Genomic DNA, 19097 nt, shown 5'->3' with positions numbered 1-19097 from the left:
TATCTTTTTAAAATTGCTAACCAAAGCCTTTTTCTACCCTGTAGCCTTTTCTTATTCTTATGAATCTTCACTGTTCACCAGACGTCCACACATTTCTGTGCAGAGCCTTTGTCCCTGCCTGCCTAGATCAGATTCACGTGATTCACCCGTGTCGAAGCCTCTGTGAGAAAGTGTATTCGGACTGTAAGCAGTTGATGGACACTTTTGGAATTGCATGGCCTGAAGAGCTGGAATGCAGCAGGTATTTTTCATATTGACAGGTGGTGGGAGTGGTATTTTCATATTTGACCTAGACTGAGTTGAAAATCTGGGACAGAATGTTAAATATCACCTAGCTGTAACTTCCTTAGTATGCTGACCCTGCAGTGCTTATGCATGGGACCATTTCTGTATTAAAACTTTTTTGTTATTCAAATGATCACCTGCATTTTCTGCAGCAGATCTTTTCAATAATCAGATCTCTGCAATAGCTTTTTTACTATAAATTTCCAGAAGTTTTAAATATTATATGTTACAGCATAGATTTTGCTTTGGTATCTGATCTCTAAACTAGGGATGATCATGCTTACTATACTAGGGGTTTTAGAAGTAATCATCGTAAGATAATGAAATATAGAATATTCTGTATTTGAACAGACACAGAACATTAAATAGTAGAAACCATATCTTGCTCCTAACTGCTTAAATGTGCAAACCTAGTCTTGTGTTGCTTTTCCTGTACTGCCTGCCAACTCTCTTGTTTGAAATGTCACCTTTTCCTCAAAAGTGTTTCCTGTTTCAGATAGAGGACAGTTAATACTTCATTTGGGGAAAAGATGTCTATATATTTTAAGTGGAAACTACTGGAAGCACTCCAGTGCAATCTTCTTGAGATTCTGACCTCCAGCTGTGGATATTTATAAATTACTAAGGCCAGATTTTTTGTTGTTGTTTGTTTGTTAACACACATCAGGTCAAGAGGTACAGGAAAGGAGCAGAGACTGGAAACTCAAATAATTTTTCTAATTCACATGCGGTTGCTAATCTGTGATAAAGCTGAGGGAGAGCTGGGACAGTAGTCCTGTGCATGGCCTCTGATAGAAATCACTATTGGAGTGAATATGACAAGTGGCATTAATGCCATTCCCCATGCAGAAAAACAGAAGTTGTAGGGTTTTACAACAAGAAGGCATTAACTTCTCCCATCTTCTGTGAGGTTCTATGCAACAATGGTGTCCCTCAGCACAGCAACTATCTTCAAGGATTGTTTTGAAAAAATAGGACAATTACAAGTGAATCCTATTATTCAATATATCTTTAAATGACATTTTAAACCAAATTATCTTTTTTGCAGGATTTAGTACAGCTCTAAATTATTTTATTACTGCTAGCATTTACTGAAAATGAACCTTTCCTGTTCATATGTGAAGTGATACCTCTGGTAGCCAGTACTGAAAAGTCCATGTCCATGTTCTGAGAAGTCCAGGATGTTCTTAGAGCAGCAGAGATCCTGCTGCTGGAGCCCATGGAAGAGGAGCTGGCGTGAGCATGGGCAGTAACTGGAATACTGAGGTTCACACTTCTGTATTCTTACAGACATACATGAAGCCAATTAAGACAATGCTTAAATGAAGTTCACTCTTCACATGAAGTTTCCACATGTACTGCTCCAGACTGTGGTTAATGAAAGAATCTGCCATAGAATCGGTTTTCTTAACAATTAGTCTGGATTTACTTGGACAGCATGATAATGCAGTAAAACAGAGAACTGAAGGAGTTTTTAGCTTGAGCTGAGCTTGGATACTGAATTGAGGGACTCTTGTAATAATGTTTGACAAAGACTGTTGAGATAACAGAATTTTACTTTAAAAGCTAGAATGCAGAACTTGTTTCTTTTAAACATAAACTTGGAATGCATATGAACATAAATCCCATTTTGAGTAAATCCTTACCTGCTTGAGTTATATAATCTTGTGTGAAGATACATCCAGCACTGCAAATATGGTATTACCTACATAAAATTGCATCTTGTTTCCAATTAAAACCTTAAACAATTCAATCTTGAGCAGTTTTTCAATGAACATCGTACAGCTAGAAAATTGCTAAGATATTAATAATTTTTTACAGTGCTTGTATTTTCTGCCTGTGTTTTTTTTCAGTTAGGTAGTTTATTGTTGTTGACAATGAATAGCAGTACAGCACAAAAAATTATATTAATCATGTGCTAGTCATCAGTTATGATGTCAGTCTTCTTCCTTAATTGAAGCTCGCATTTGGACAAGATTTTTTGCTGTCTTCAACACTCTGTGTTCGAAATTTAAAGAAAAAACTGCTGTAAATATTTTATGTACACATGTAAAAGTTTAGTAGAATCTTAAATTGTAGAATGGTTGCAATTGGAGTCGTATTTCGTAAACTGTAAAACAACAGCTAGAGAGCGACAGTTAAATAAACACATTTGAAATCTTCTAAAATGCAGATATTTGAAGTTTGGCTTTTATAATGCCATCTGATTTTTTTTCATATAATGCATATTTGCATTATCTATAAAATTTTAACAGTGCTTAGGATCAGATTTTTCTCATATTTCTAAGAAGTAGTTCTAGTTGAGAATGAGGACTATTGAGATATTTTCTCTTCTGTTTATTTATTTAGACTAATCAATTGTGATGAGACTGTTCCTGCCACTGCTGCTGTAACTACAAACATTCATGGAACCCAGAAGACCCCAAGCCAGATCCGAAGGGATTATGGATTCTGGTGTCCCCGGCACCTACACACTAGCAATGGACAAGGCTACAAGTTTCTAGGAATTGATCAGTGTGCACCCCCATGTCCCAATATGTACTTCAAAAATTATGAATTGGATGTGGCAAAAAGCTTCATTGGAATAGTTTCAATCTTTTGTCTTTGTGCTACACTTTTCACGTTCCTGACTTTTCTGATTGATGTTAAAAGGTTTAGGTACCCAGAGAGACCAATCATATATTACTCTGTCTGTTACAGCATAGTCTCTCTAATGTACTTTATTGGATTTTTACTTGGGAACAGAACTGCCTGTAATGAGGCAGATGATAAGTTAGAAATTGGTGAAACGGTTGTTCTTGGCTCCCAAAACAAAGCCTGTACTGTCCTTTTCATGGTTTTGTACTTTTTCACTATGGCAGGAACTATCTGGTGGGTGATTCTGACAATCACTTGGTTCCTTGCAGCAGGAAGAAAATGGAGCTGTGAAGCTATTGCACAAAAGGCCATGTGGTTCCATGCAGTCGCCTGGGGAATACCTGGTTTTCTAACCATTATGCTCCTTGCAATGAACAAAGTGGAAGGGGACAATATCAGTGGAGTTTGTTTTGTGGGTCTCTATGACCTGGACGCCTCTCTGTACTTCGTGCTTTTGCCGTTGTGCCTTTGTGTTTTTTTTGGTCTCTCTCTCCTTTTAGCTGGCATTATTTCTCTAAACCACGTGCGGCAGGTCATTCAGCATGATGGCAGGAACCAGGAGAAGCTCAAGAAATTCATGATCCGAATTGGAGTTTTTAGTGGTTTGTACTTGGTGCCACTCGTGGCACTTCTTGGATGTTACGTTTATGAACTGGTGAACCGGAAAATCTGGGAAACTACTTGGGTGTTTGACCACTGTGACCAGTACCATATTCCTTGTCCTTATCAGGCAAGTAACATTTTCCTTTATAAATAATACTATAACGTTAATTAGCAAAACCCCTTATGCATATCTGCCATGCAATGAGTAAATTATTTTCATGTAAAGTAATCAGTTCAAAATCATGGAGTGATTAATTCCTCTGTAAGTCAAAATCAGTGGAATGTTACTTTTGCTTTTAAAATTTTAATCTAGTTGGTAGCATTCAGCAATTAAATTCCAACTTGCAGCTCTAACAGAATATATAACTTTTTTATGGTATTTGAACTTCATGTTACAAATTGTGATGGAGGAGGGTCATTCTCCCCAATATTTGTTTCTAAAAGTATTTGCTTAGTACTTGGGTGCCAAGTTCAGTATCAAACTGCGTAAGTTGAATTTTCATCAATTTCAGTTGAAGCTGAAACAATGATTTTTGAAAATTGGGAGTAAATTGGATTTTAAATGCTGCCTATAACCACAGATTTAAAATCACTTTTTTCTTTTCTTTAAAGTGTGGAAGTGTAAACCACTTGAAATTACAGAACAAATTTCCAATAGATTTTTTCCACAATAGCTGTCATTTGCAGGCTGATTTTCAGAAATGTGAGGAATTCTTTATAAAGGAACCAACCAAAAAAAAGAAAGCAAATAAGGAAAAACAACCTCAACCACACTTAAAATTGTGGAGGTGGTTGTATTTAACATTTGCGTCTTAAAATCAAACTTCCTTGGAAAGACTTTTAAATTAAATCTGCCTATGTTCATTAAATCTGTTGCAGTTTCAGGGAGTGTTACATACTTACAGGTATTGTTTCTTTCCATTTAAGAACGAATATATAAGAAGACAAGGTCATCAAGAGAAATACAAGTGTCTCATGTCATCTTTCATTGCATCACAGTTCCCATCTATGTTTTTGCTGCAATAAACTATCATTAAAAATGAGGAATAAACCATAGGCATTATGGAATGATAAAGATTGATCTCTTTACGTTCTTAAACATTACTTACTATCCTCTGGATTTAAGTCAGTGTAGGCTGAGAATAGGACAGCTCACAGACAAGACAATTATTTTGGCTTCCAATTATTAGCAAGTGTATTTTGGCTTCAGTGGGTTTTATTCTGAGCTCTGTATAAACCTAAATGCTTTGGAATATACAAGTTTGAAAACAAGACTTTTATGCTTTAAAAAAAAAATCAAGAAACTTGTTTTGTAGTGCTTGACTGTAACAGCTTGGCATAATAACACAAAGCATGTGTTTTTAGCCTCTAATTAGCCCATTGGAAGGAAGAAATAGCAACATTAAATACTGCACAAAGATCTACTCTATGGGATCTGTCCCTATAAGAGACAGTGTGTGCTAATTGTGGAATAGCTTAAAGTGCTTGGCCTTCACTTACCTGAGCTGGCTTGTAGACTTTTGTTACTTTTGCCAGATGAAAACCAAATGAAAACAAACTGAAGTAGCTAATGTTACCTGGCCAACAAAAATAGTGACTTTCATAGATGGGTCTGGCAGATGAGACAAGTAGCATAAATTAAATTTGCAGCATGAGAGCAGAAGATAATGATCTCTCACTGAGTTAAATGTCTCAGCTCCTATGATACAGTTCTGCAAATAGGTGGATTAATTTTGCAATAAACAGAAAGCTACTGTGTAGTTCTCTGTGGCTCCTTGAAGATGCTGTCTAATCAGATTAACTCCCAACTAATCCTTCCAGTACCTGAAGGGAGCCTACAAGAAAGAGGAAGAGAGACTTTCTACAAGGGCATGTAGTAACAGGACAAGGGGGAATAGCTTTGAACTGAAAAGTGAGTAAGTTTAGATTAGATATTAGGAAGAAATCCTTTACTTTAAAGGTGGAGAGGCACTGAAACAGGTTTCCCAGAGAAGTTACAGACACCTCATCCCTGGAAGTGTTCAAGGCCAGGCTGGATGGGGCTTTGATCAACTTGATCTACTGGGAAGTGTCCCTGCCTGTGGCAGCTGGGGTGGAACTTGATGATCTTTAAGGTCCCTTCCAACCCAAACCATTCTGTGATTCTGTGAGCCACTTGCTGTTTCTTTTAAGTTGAAGGGATCGATCTTTGACACTTACCTCTGGAGAACATGTTTACTAATACTATTACTCCCCAAATTATCTTTCCTTTCAATTTAGAAGAAAAACATTTCCTTCTGACAGATCTCTTCTGTGTGTATATTCAGCTGAACCACACCTGACTTGACTCTACATGTCTGATGTTTGTCCGCTGTACAAGCCTCAACAAAGAACAACAGTCATAAGGAGAAAGTCTCTCATTTGAGAAATTTGTTTTCCTCATTTAAAAAAATCAACAAGTATATTTTCTTCTTTACATTTATTAAACTTTGGTATCTTCTAGGCAAAGGCACTAGCAAGACCGGAAATATTTTTGTTTCTGATGAAATATTTGCTAACATTAATTGTTGGCATATCTCCAGTGTTCTGGGTGGGAAGTAAAAAGACCTGTTCCGAATGGGCCAATTTCTTCAACAGAAACCGCAAAAGAGAGTAAGAAATTTTTTTTCTCTGTTTTTTAAAATGTATACCTAAATTTGGCTTTCAGACATGTTTCTTTATATATAGCTCAGGTAATCAAAATATTGTCCTCAGACCCTAAATGCTGCTTTGGGCATCAGCAGAAGTCCATTGGAGTCTGGGGAAGTTTTACATATGCAGTGACTTTTTGGCAACATTCTCAGAATACAGAAAATATTTTCCTCTGCTGATTTCTTTCTTGTAGAGCAGAAGGTGTGTTGCTGTTTTAGCATTGGCTAATACATCTCTGGTTTCCAGCTGAAGGAGGGAAGATAATTTCAGCCATCAGTTTAGTCCTTTTCATGTGTTGTGACCACTTCATTTGACACAGTACAGACACTATGTTTACTGTCATGCAATAATAATATCCTCTCTCTTCCTCTGCCAGGCTTGTCTTATTTTAAAATTAATATTCATTGAACCCTCCTTAGTATCACTTTTATTGCATTAATCTAGTCTCGCTTTTTTTTTTTTAATGAAACAGAAGAATTCAGTTTTATTGTCTAATTTTAGCAAATTTGTATCTATGGATTTAAACAGCTTTAAATTTTGTCTCAATTTCTTGTAGTTGTCATTTTTTCAATTCTTTTCTATGCCTTGATTATTTCTTTTCAGATTATCTGTTACTTATTAATTATACTGTGGTTTTAGATAATTTTGTTTCTTTGGATTTCCCAAGGCAGTAGTCTCTAAGCTCTTTTTATTTTACATCTACATTCCTCGATGGTGAATTTGTAGCTTCCTTTCCCTCTCCCCTTTTTTTCCATTTCCTGTATAATTTTTTTTTGTGTTTCAGATGTTAATTGCTTTTAGCTACAAGGATTTAAAAATAATGAAGTCATTTTTATAATGCTTACCTTTCTTCAGTTGAAGGAGGTTGACTATATAAAGTTAACTTAGTAATGCAGCTGCTTATGAGCTAATCCTTCTTTTCTCTCTAGTAGATCATTAATCTACTTTAGTCATTGGACCTATTTGCAGAAGTACAAAATGTAGAAATCTGCTTTATTTATTTGTTCCACAGACAATTCCTTTGGAGCCATTATGATTTTTTCTCCTCTTTTCACATATAATTCTTTTCCCTGTGTTCATTAACATCCATCTCAGACTGCATCATTGGTTGCTGTTCTTTCAGGGTTTTGTGTACTAGTCTTTATTATATTATAGCTAAGGTTATCCTCTTTGTTCAGTTATGTGCTTGTACTCCTTTCAGTCCAATCAGTGAGAGTCGAAGAGTGCTGCAAGAATCATGTGAATTTTTCTTGAGGCACAATTCCAAAGTTAAACATAAAAAGAAGCACTACAAGTCAACTTCACACAGACTGAAAGTAATTTCAAAGTCAATGGGGACCAGTACAGGTGGTACAACAAATCATGGAACTTCTGCAGTAGCCATCACTAATCATGATTACTTAAGCCAAGAAACTGTGGCAGAAATTAAAACCTCTCCAGAGACATCTGAGAAAGAGATAGAGGCAGACGGAGCATCAGCCCGAAGAGTTGAGGAAGGTGAAAACAGCGGAGATCAAATGTTACCCGGTTCTAAATTGACCATGGATCAGGTGGAAAGGAGAAACAAAGCAGATAGCACATGTCATATGAGTAGCTTGGCTGAGAGTATGAAGAGAGTAGCTGAAGGAAGGTAAGGCTCCCGAACTCAATCTTTTCTTTGTTTATATGTATTACCACTACTTTTGTTAGTTTTCTGTTCCTTCTCTGTGAAGAATCAGGGTTCTCTCAGTATGCAGCTGACCCTCAGTAGCTGTCAAGAGAACTTGCAGACTGTGGCCATGTATCTTTAGCATATGGGCTGTTTTGTATTTTTGTAGGATTCTTCTTTTCCTTTTAAGCGCTGTGTGCTGGAGCTTCAGCTTGTAGGATATTCTTGCCTTGTTGAACAGTGACTCTCAAGAAAACTGTGACTGCACTGCAATCACTTTGAGCGGTGACGGGTCTGAAAAAGAACGATGGTGACCGTAGGCTTGGAAAAGTGTACAGAACTGTATTGCATTCTTCTGAAAAGAATTCAGCTGAAGATACATTACAATTTCTCTACTCAATTTTTTTTCCCAGTGTAATGGAAATTAAACTGTGCTTAAAATTGACTCTCTGTGTTTTATTTTTCATTACTTACAGAATAACTCCTAAAAATGATTTTAGTGAATCTCCTTCACTACAAAGGAGCTGTTCCCAAATACCTGATGTCTCACAGTCACCTTCCGTATCACTACTCGTCTATTCAGCTTCAGACACGAGGAGAGAGTTGGATTCAGGAAACAGTTCTAATCCCTGAAAGATTGAAAATTTGTATGAACATTTGCATTGTATAAAACTGACATGAATTCTTTGTTACACTGGAAATAATGGATATTCTGTGCCTTATTAAAAAACACACATATCCTGCTTTGCACTTAAAAAATGTATGTTTCGTTAGCCATAATGTACTGTATTTAATCCTATCCAGGACTAATGGAAATTGAAGTTCTGTAGGACATGGCAATAATGTAAGAAAAATATGAGAGACTAATATTATTCCCTATATAAAGAACACTTTGTAATGAATCGCATTAAAATAATGCTTAGAAAGCACTGTTACTTCTCAAGGTATAAAATTCCATCTGCCTCTGATATTTTTCAAAACTTGTTAATTTTTTCTCTTTTTTACTGTCTCTTAAACAACAGTATCACTTAAATAAGTGATACACAAATTTCTAAATACTCTCTGAATTATGTATCATGCTGTATCAATTATAGCACTGGTTTATGGTAGCTTGTACACTGAATATGAAAGGGAATCTGGAATTACAGCAATTTATTTTGTACAGTAAAATGAATTTTGTAAATAAGTGACTGCATAAGGTCAATCTTTAGAACTACTGTTTTGTATGTATTGTACAAACTTGGGAAAGTTCATGTGCTTTCCTTAGGGTGTTACTGAAGCCAGCAGTCCCCTGGTGATCAGCCACCGTGACGCAGTTCTGAGAAAAGCGGGTTGGACCTTTATCCATAACATGCACTGATATTTGGGGTGAGATGGGTCCTGTTACAGGGATGTGTCCTGCTGCAGGGATGATGCAGAAAATGCAGCACTGTCTCAGAAAAATGCCTCTTGGAGCCTCTCCTGGTGTGGTGTTCCAGGGCATGGTGCCAAAGGAAATGCCTCAGACTCCTGGGCTCGGTGGGCACAGTCTGACGTACAGACTTTGGGCTTTTGTCCTGAGCTGCAGCGAAAGCTCTTCTCATGCTGTTTCTATGTGAGTAACTTCATTCTTTTTAAAATGCTATAGAGAAATATCTTGCAGATAACTGCTGCAAATAACTGTTGAGTTATAAGTATGCAGACTTCTTTAACAGTCTGTTTACTGAGAAGACAGCCTTAATACTTTTCCTACAAAGCCTGATTTTCTATTATGCTACAGCAATATATTTTCTCTAAATCAAAAAGGCCTTAATACATATAGCCTTTCTTATACTAGGTGGTTCTCAAGAGCAAATACTGCTGATGTGGGTAACAGTTTCATTGTCTGACTTCATTTGCATCAAGATTTTTTAAGAGCCAATGGGATTTATTACTTGAGATAATTTGGAGACAGATTTTGCTGTTTTCTAAACCTAAATGTCAATGCATTTTGTAAGACTGTCCAGCATCTTGCATTTGACCACTATTAGGAATATTTCTCAATGTTTCGATATTATGCAGAAATTTACTGTGAGTTGGGGCAGCATTCGTGGTGATGCATTGAACAATGAAAATTGCATGGTACAAAGGACATGTAAATGCTGGAACAGCAGGAACAACGGTTCTGATAAACCAAAGTTGTTTGTTTTATCCATCATGCATTAAAACTGAAATTTCTTTATATTACAGTATGTGCATTTTAGTAATTTGTAATTTATTGCCTTCAATGGGATATGCTCATTCTTTTAGAATTTTCCCATTAAAAGTACACAGAATTCTTGCTACTGAGTGGAGAGTAAGAAAGATATGAAAAATCTCCTGTGAAAAGGCAGACTAAATACCCTTCATTTTTTTAGTTCTGTTTGTAACTGGGTAACTTTATACACATGTTCAGTACTTTTGTTATTACTGTATTTGTTAGTAATAAAATATGCTGTTGTATAGTAAGAGCTTCCGAGTGGATGTTTCTTAATAACTAGATGTGGCATGTTTGTTGCTCTACCTACTGCTGTAGTATTTTTGCACCTAAAACACAAGTATTTTTAGTAGGGCTGTGTGAGTTAATAAGTATTGCAATGTTTTTATTCCTCCTGTGCGAGAAACTGAGACAGAACAATGCTGGGAATTGTTCACATGAACATAGACTTATGAAGGAGTGAGGAACTTGAACAAGTTCTTTCATCTAATGTTTACAGCATTTTTTTTTTCATGACCTCTAAAGACCTCCTTTAGATTATGTAGAATACGTATTTCCATACTGCTCATGCTGCCACCTTCTTAAAATATTGATTTTTAATTTTTTAATGTTATTCCCTCTTTTTAGGAATTTCTGAAAAAAAATTGCTTTTGTGGTAACTGCTCTAAAAAGATAAATGCAAAGTAATTTTGAATTTATAGCAATTACTGTGGATGTAAAAATAGATAAAATATCAAAGAAGTGTGAAATACGAAACAATAATCAAAACATTGAGTGGCAGTGAAATGCATCAGTGGTAGATTGAGACTGTAGCGCTTTGTGTGTTGCAGGGCAGCTGTACCAGGAAAAACAGACTCTGAAATCCCAGGGTGATCCTTACAGCCAAAGAGGCTGTGACCTCTCTGGGTGCTTTAACCACAAAGAACCCAGGCAGTAAATGGAAAGTTAAAGTGCTGTTTGAATGCTCACAACAGTGATGAGAGGAAAGAATCTGAAAGAAAAGGGGCACAGAGATGAGTCAGGGCCTGGAAGACTGCCTGGCTTATCTTGAGGGGCAGTGCAGAATCTCATAAACAGTTTCTCTAACCAAAGGTATTTATTTATTTGCTTTCCTCTTGTTATCTGGATGAAGTTAAAATAAACCATTCATGTTAAAAGGGCTGTTCTGAACCTGTGAGAATAACTTCTCCCTGGGACATTTCCATCAGCCGAAGTTGTTTAATGGAGGCTGGCAATCTTCTGGAAGATGTACTGTAAATCCAGCTATTTACATTGATACCGCCATTTTAGTCTTGTTTGGTGCCACTGTTTGCAAGAAGCTAGAATATAGGATACTGACAGCTTCTCCAGACCTGGAATTATGTGTACCAAATAGTCTTTCTCTGAACGGAGCTGTCATAAATCACTTCAAATTATGCATTGCACTGAGTTTTCAGGTTGCATATAAAATCTTTTAAAGGACAAGATGAATTTAGCATATCAAATAATACTTGATTTGTGAAATAAACAGCACCTGAAATTACCAATATGGTACTTTTATGGTACATGTTGTTTATACTGTATTTTACTGTTCCATTTTGCTAAATGTGTTTAGTGAAAACCAGAGTAGACTTTGCCTAGAGTGTAAATCTATGCACATATTTGAAAAAATAAATTGTTTACGTTTTAAACTATAAACAAAATAATGTTCGTAACATTTAAAAAGTGCTATTAGCAGAGAAGAAGAAAAATACCTGCAGTATTTAAAACCTCTTTAAATCCTTCTGTTTATTTAAATTAAAAACCCCAACAATTCAGTGATGGAGCATTAACAAGCTGAAGTATCACACTATTTTCTTTGACAACTGTTCAACTGATTTACAGAGAACTGTAGCTCCTTTTTCCTTACAGGATACAGAATATATTTGGTTTAAACAGTCAAATACAGTTGAAATTCAGAAGCAAAATAAAAAAAAAAAGAAGAGTTGAACTTATTTTTATTAAAGGAGTTCAGCATTCTGCAAAACACTGAAAAATGCAGTAGCTGAAGAGGATGAGGAATCCTGTTTTGCTGTGAAGTTTGACCACCCAGTCTCAACATGCTGTTTCAAAAGGCTGCACATCAAAGGAGAAATGCTGCATCCTTCCCTTCACACTGGCCACTTGTTGGACCAGTCTTTGAAGGCATCTGGCTGCTCTCTGCCTGCATTCACTGGTAAAGCTCACTGACAGTAGTAACCAGTGGTATTTGCAGTAATTGGGATGGCTGGCACCAAAGGTATTTCAGAGTCTCGTGAGTATAAATGTTATTTCCTGCATGTTACCTTTTTTTGCACTGATTCTTTCATGCCTTTACAGGTATCATACTTGTTTTTTTTAATGGACTAGAGTTTAATTAAAGCAGCTTATACCATGTGTTCATGAGCTTTCTGCTTTGTATACCTAGAAGTAGAGCTCAGAATGTATTTCTGATGTACATCTATGAAATCCACTTCTGTTTATTAACTGGATTTTACTTCCTATTAAAAAGCACTTGAGATTAAAAGTATGATTAAAAGACTAAAACATGCCAGGACATTTATATCCAAGCTCTTTGTTAATGTTCATTCCCTGCGTTTCAACTTTGATCACTGAAACAAACTGTAAAATAAAAGTTTGCTTTATTTCAGGTTTTACTAGTCGAAATAAAGTAATGGCCAATGAGATCTTTAAACAAATGATCTACATTCATTAAATAGGTCACAGCTTGTTTCTTAGCAGAGACAGGAGCTGGAGAGGGGAATAGTTCCTGCTGTTCGGAAGAAAGCATTTTTTGTGGAAGGGCAGTGCTAAACAGGGACTTGGTACTGGGCAGAGGTGATGTGGAGGGGTACTGACCTCCCTCCCAGAGAGCACACTCAGGTACAGAAGCATAGTCATGAGAGAACATCAGGTATTTTAAGGGGAAAGGTATTTTAGGACTATTTTTTTCCATAGAAGGTGAAGAGAAATAGCAAGAAAACATTTATTGCCGTTGAGTAGGTTTGCCACAGGGGTGAGGGTGGGATGATTAGAAATGGCCACCAAAGCGGTCTTAACAGGAAAAAGGATGTTAAACGCTGGTCATGTATGAAGGACTAAGAAGACAATGAATGTCCCAGCTTATCTTCCTGATGTTCTACCTTACCACATGAAACTGGATCGCAAGAAATAAATTAGTTATTAGTTGAAGGCTTAAGCTATCTAAGAACCATTCTCTCCAGACCCAATTCTGGTAGTATCATACCTACTATCCGAGAGTGCATGTAATTCTTGAATGATTGAAGATGGAGGCCTTGAGGAAGCTGAAGCAGCTGAACATGTTCCTTGGCACTGGGTTTGAGTCACCAATGTTGCCCTTTGGACACAGTCCTATATGGGACTTGCTCTCCTTCCAGATTCCTACAGGCATGGCTGTGATCCAGACTTCCAAGTAAAGAACAAGTGGATGCACTACAGGGATAAATAATCCAGACACGTGTCATTCTGTGGAATGTGGAGACATGGCACTGACAGGTGTGATGTGCCAGTGAGTGGATGAAATGCAAATGTGTTGGGCTGGCTGAAGTCAGGGCTCACCATGGAAATTAATTTACTTTTCTTGAAATTTTTCTTAAACTTTTAGTAGGCAAGATTATCCTGAGAAAGACACCGAAAGATGCTGATAGTTGTGAGGAGATTCCGTATGGAGAGAAATGGACAGTGACCAAACCAGCAGGAAAACCCAAGAAAGCACACAAACACAAAAAAAAAAGGAGGGAGGACTTTTCCTTTTAAATGAATAGAACCTCAACAGCATTTTTAGGGCACACATCCTGAAAGTTCCTCTACTTGACAACGGGAAATTATGAACTCATAAATAAGATCTTTAATCAATCAAGAGATCCTGTAATTACAGCAAAGTTACAAGGAAACCACGCTAAGTTATGCTCACAAAAGCATAGTTAGATGAGCACCTGCTGTAAAAATATAACTTAAAGAGGGCTCAAAACCACATTTTTCTTCACAGGAACCTGGTGGGTCTTTTGCTATTCTGGCCGAACACAATCTCCACATGAGCCAGGGATTCGCGTGCTTGATCCTTCCCAGTGCCATTGCACTAGTCAGTTGTTGATGCAAGTCAAACAGGATTCCTATATAAGCACATAAAACAATTTTAATGCAAGAGTTTACCTGTGGAAGTATCCTCAGGGCTAAAGGATGACCCCACTGAACCACTTGTAAACCTCACTGTGCCTGACCCAGCAGCCCCAGTCCATCCACTGCCATTTCAGTGACTGTGAGTCATCTGTGAGCAGATGCTGGCGGTGCTGCCCAGAAGCTCCACAGCCCTGCTTGCCTCAAGGCATGGGACTTTTTCACTGAGGTCAGTGTGGGTGTGAGGAGCCAGGTCACAGGAATCCCACGGGCTTCAAGCTCCACCACTACATCCAAGAAGCAGAGCTGCAGCAATCACACACGTTCCCATCTGTCGTCGTTGTGACTCTGCTTGTCTCTCTCCTGAGTTTTGTGCAACTGGGCCGATTAGTTTGTTTCTTTGATGAAACCTTCTTGCATCCGTAGGCTTCTGTGCATTTTGTGTGTGCCTGTTATGGTGGCTATAGGCATCTGTTTCTGTAAGCCACCTTGAAGGGCTACAGAGCACTGCCTCAGCCCTGCTCAGAGCTTGCTTATCCTGAGGAACTCCTTTTCAAAGGCCTCACTGGACACAAATAAAAGAGAACATTTCAAAGTTCAAGTCTATTCCTTTAATTTCGGGATTATCACTAATTTGAGGCACTGCTTTCCAAAACTGGAAGGACAAACTTCTGGCAATGCATTTGATGAATGGTGTAGAAAAACACAGATTGTGCCCTTCATTGGAAGAAGCCTTCCTATCTGAATGGAGCACTGTATTTCACATCCTAATAACCATTTATTAGCACAGGATTTAAGGAAAGTTAACTTTTCAGTTCTGTATAAGCCTTTCTATTCACTGAGGTTTCGTGAGGTAGCCAAGTGATTTTTCTACCACTGACTAATTCGCAGCCACGCTAATGAGCAAATGTTCCTCCTGAGACTCAGCTCTCCCCTTGCACATGATGATTCACTGGACACCCAGTGAATTTAATTTAAAACTGGACTGAAATAATTTTCCCATTCTGCAAGTCCTTGAACAACCCAATCTAAGTGGACCTGCTTCAGACGTGCTCCAGATCCCCCTGCAGACCCAAATGTTTCCATGACTGCAGCTGGGATTGCGCCAGCTGCTCTTGGGTGCAGACTTGCAGAGGTACAGACCAGAAATTTGCAACCAGCAGTCAATAGAAACTGTATGGGCTTTTCATCATAAAGTTTACACTATGGAATTATCTGGGTGTCCAGAGTTATTCTTTATCAGTGAAGCAGACAGTTCTCCCAAATAGTTTTATTAAAGTTTATCTCTCTCTGACTGTTTGTGAATAGTGTTTAGTTTAAAATATTCACTGCCATCATTATTATTGTAAAAGCACAGCTATGGGGAAATGCAACTATAAATCAGCTGATGGCTTGGACAGAAAAAACCAGATCTGCCTGGAACTGCAGCAGGCAGTGGAAGAAACTGTTTCCATAAGTTTTCACTGGTATCTGACCTATGTCTTGCTCTTGAATTGTCAGAGACAATGTTAAAGATTTATCTCCATAGAAAACATAATTAATATGAAGAATAAAAAGTATTGATTCTCTCATGTTTTCTATTGTGTAAAAATACATTTCCTATAGTAACATTAAGAACTGACGTGAGCTTGTTCAGAAGTGAAGAATTAACACTTAACTCCAGGATATTTTTTTTCCTCACACTCATAAAATGCTGTCCTCCTGTATATGAACACAGGAATCCTCTTCTGCAGAAGGGTGAGCACATGCCCCAAATAAGATTTTAAGATTCAAATGTTAATATATGTACCTGCAAAGCACTGCTGTGGCTGTAATGCTTTGATCATTTTATGTAGAAGCTACTGGAAGACTTTTTAAAAATAGGTATATGTGTGCTAGTAAAGCAATAAAAGAGAGGGAGAGATTTTTGGATTTTTTTTAATATTACACATGCTATATGAATCATATATTTAAATTAAGAGGTCTTAGAAGGGACTAAGGCCAAAATCCCATTCATATTTATGCAATTCCAAAGGTTTTTTTTGTGGAAGAAGTTGGAATCCATTTCTTAAATCTGTAATAAATTACCCGAGAGCTCTTAGTTTGGTTTTCTTCTACAGCAGTACAGACAGCTCTTTGTCTCCTTGATCAGACCAGCAGCCTGCAAAGAGCCATTTGAAAAACCTCAAAGTTTTCCCTGATCTCAGCCTTTTACACCAACTTACAAGTCACCCTAAAATATCAGTAATAAAGGGAACAAGATCTAAATTACGAGCCCCACAATTAAAAGCACCAAGGGCAGATCAGCAACGGTGCTGAGCGTTGTGATGCTGAGCACTGCAGTGCTAACTTTGAGCGCTCTGCTGTTACCCTGGTGTATAATAACATGCTCTCCAAAGCAATGCAGAGATCAGGCTGCCAGCAAAAGTCAAAACCCCAAGACATCCCCAGAACAGGGAAATGTATAAAGCAGTAAGAGTTAAAGGCAGATGAAAAGTCCAGGCCTTGGCACTTACCTTACTGGGCCTCTTTTGTCTCAGGATCCTCAGCCTTGAGCTTTCTGTAATATTTAGACACCTAAGTCTTGTGTTTCCGGTTCCCTGCAGTTATTTCATGCTGTAAAGACTAAGGATTGAATAACCATTGAATTGAATAACAATTATTTACTGGTTGAATTCAAAACAGTGTGCTAACAAACAGTATTCATAAACTGGAATTGTTTGCACAGGAAAGGCAGAGAGACCCAATGACCCCACGGGCAGTCTCTTGAATTTAAGCATGTTATGGCTGAGGTGAATGGAAAGATGTGTGTATGGGAACATCCTCCTCTCCAGACTTGTGTGTCTGGATTTTTGGGATGCTGAGAGGCTATGTGAGGGGGGGGAAGCAGCTCAAGCTGCAGCAGAGAGACTGCTCTCATGGCATCAGCCTCATCATATGAGCATCTGCAGTGCAAGATGCACTGACTGTGCCACGGTGACCTTGTGTGAGCCTGCCCAGGCTGTGCAGGAGCAGACTGGCCATCTGGGAGATTTCAGAGACATTTACGTGGTGGATGTAGCAACTAGTAATGTTTGCTGATATGTTTGTGAGATAAAGCCTATATCATATGGCAGTATGGATAAAAGGAAGGAATCACTAATTGATGTAATATGGATCGTGGTCAGTGGGTGCTCAGGCAATTTTATTACCACAGCTCCTTTTAGCTGCAAAATAGTTAAGGCAAAGTAGATCAGTAGTTCTGATTCAGTTTGAGTATCTTACCAGCATTCAGCAGTGGTTGGTGCCCTCAGAACCATTTAAATATATCAGAAGCCCACAGAACATAAGCCTAACAGATGGCAAGGCTTGCTTGAACTGAAGCAGGTTAAGGAGGATGTTGACATTTCTGTTTTCCAGATGGAAATGCACACTGCAAGTCAAATGAGTGCTAGGAACTGCACAAGGCACTCACCAGAGCTCAAAGCAGATGTCCCACCATTGTTTGCTAAGACCTTCTCTTACAGTGCTCCGAAGTTTTCTTCCTCTGGCGAAGCCGTTTGGAACTTCAAAGCTTCTAATCCACACTCAAATTAATGGTGACCAAAGCCAGGTGGGGAAATAATCATGAATGTCCATGCAAATTTTGTTCTCTAAAATCCTGGTTGCCTTAGTGCTGCTGCACTGTGTGCTACATCTGTTGCACCTTGCCTGAGGAAATTAATTCTGTAATACAAAAGTTTGGCACCCTGTGAAGGGACACTCCTTAGCAACAGCCTGTGTTGATGCTGAGGATCCCCAGCCCTTGGTAAGGATGCCTGTGTGAACATGCAGGTGACACAGAAATCAAACATCACCACCTTCACAGTATTGCGGTCAGCCCGGGCCAGAGGCAGCAGGGGTTGCTGACAGCACTGCACAATTGCTCAATGAAGCTTCTGCCTGTGTGTGTTTGTGGATGCTGACTGAGGCTGTCACCAAAGCAATATTACAATTAAGGATTTACATCATTCCATAAATTTTCCCAACTGTTTTAGGGAACCATTATTATTTACCAGCTGTTTTTTGAAGTTGGCAAGGTGTAACGCTGCCCTTCTTCACAAGGTAGGAGCCCTCACCTCAGCAATGTGGCTGACATCAGTCCCAGTTCTCAGGACAGCGAGTGACAGGGTTGATGACAGCAGTGTGACTGACCTGTGCTGTAAATCTCACTTCACTGCTATTGTTCCACCAGTACAGACATGGAAAGGGGAGAAAGGCAGGAGTGGCTTAAAGGGCAGAGCCACATGTAGGGGTTCAGTCTTCTGTGGTTCTGTGCAGCCTATTTGAATGACTCAACTTCTTGTAGCATTCTTTCCTGCAGGAGAAATGTGTGGTTTTGTTAAATACTTCAGAAAAAAAATGTTGAAGCTTATCTTGCCCTTCTGGAAACTCTACCTCTACAAATCCCACGAAGTTTGCAGTATACAGAAGCTACCTCTCAAACATCTGTTACTTTTATTTTGAATTATTAAGGATATAGCACATCCTTTATTTTATAGTGCTTTCATTTCTAGAATGATGAGAAGTAAAGTACGATTTTAAATGAAAGCAAAATGAGATGAGTAGCCAAGAGCTTTTCTTCTGTTACTAAATTGACAAAGTTCAGTCTGGCAATACCAGGTTTTTCGAAAAAGTCCAAAATCCCCTATTGTTCAGAAGGATTTTGTGTCCTTACCTTGACTTCTGTTAAAATTAAGTCTGTGATTGATGTCCAGCTGATGTTTTATCACAGTTTCCCCTCACGGTGCATCAGGATCCCGTTGTGGCGTTAGGCGGTTTCTTGCCGAGACAGCAGCTCCTTCATCGGAAAGGAGTTACCGACTGCCGAGCGAGCACCTGAAAACGTGGAAGCGAACTGCCTGGGGCTGCGGGAGAGCCGGGAGGGGCCCGCAGCGCTGCTGCCGC

The 19097-nt window shown here is 38.4% G+C and overlaps 1 protein-coding gene and 1 long non-coding RNA gene across 6 annotated transcripts; one reads left to right on the top strand and one right to left on the bottom strand.

Moving 5' to 3' along the window:
• Nucleotides 1-17: 17 nt before the first annotated feature.
• Nucleotides 18-10311, top strand: FZD6 (frizzled class receptor 6). Its single transcript, XM_017730325.1, has 5 exons — nt 18-241; nt 2635-3652; nt 6008-6156; nt 7397-7825; nt 8320-10311. The coding sequence occupies exons 1-5, from the start codon at nt 60-62 to the stop codon at nt 8474-8476; spliced, it is 1935 nt and encodes a 644-aa protein (XP_017585814.1). The 5' UTR covers nt 18-59; the 3' UTR covers nt 8477-10311.
• Nucleotides 10312-12680: 2369 nt separating this feature from the next.
• Nucleotides 12681-19091, bottom strand: LOC108445681. Of its 5 annotated transcripts, none has more exons than XR_001860632.1 (3): nt 18868-19091; nt 16688-18507; nt 12681-14188 (listed from the first exon to the last, which is right to left on the bottom strand). It is a non-coding gene; the product is annotated as an uncharacterized LOC108445681 (long non-coding RNA). The 5 variants fall into 5 exon arrangements; XR_001860629.1 differs by lacking the exon at nt 12681-14188 and adding an exon at nt 14508-16332; XR_001860630.1 differs by lacking the exon at nt 12681-14188 and adding an exon at nt 14508-14757.
• Between the last annotated feature and the right edge of the window lie 6 nt (nt 19092-19097).

The sequence above is a fragment of the Corvus brachyrhynchos genome, unplaced genomic scaffold (genome assembly GCF_000691975.1).
Source record: "Corvus brachyrhynchos isolate BGI_N302 unplaced genomic scaffold, ASM69197v1 scaffold302, whole genome shotgun sequence".
NCBI lineage: Eukaryota > Metazoa > Chordata > Aves > Passeriformes > Corvidae > Corvus > Corvus brachyrhynchos.
This window is presented reverse-complemented; position numbering and strand designations above follow the sequence as displayed.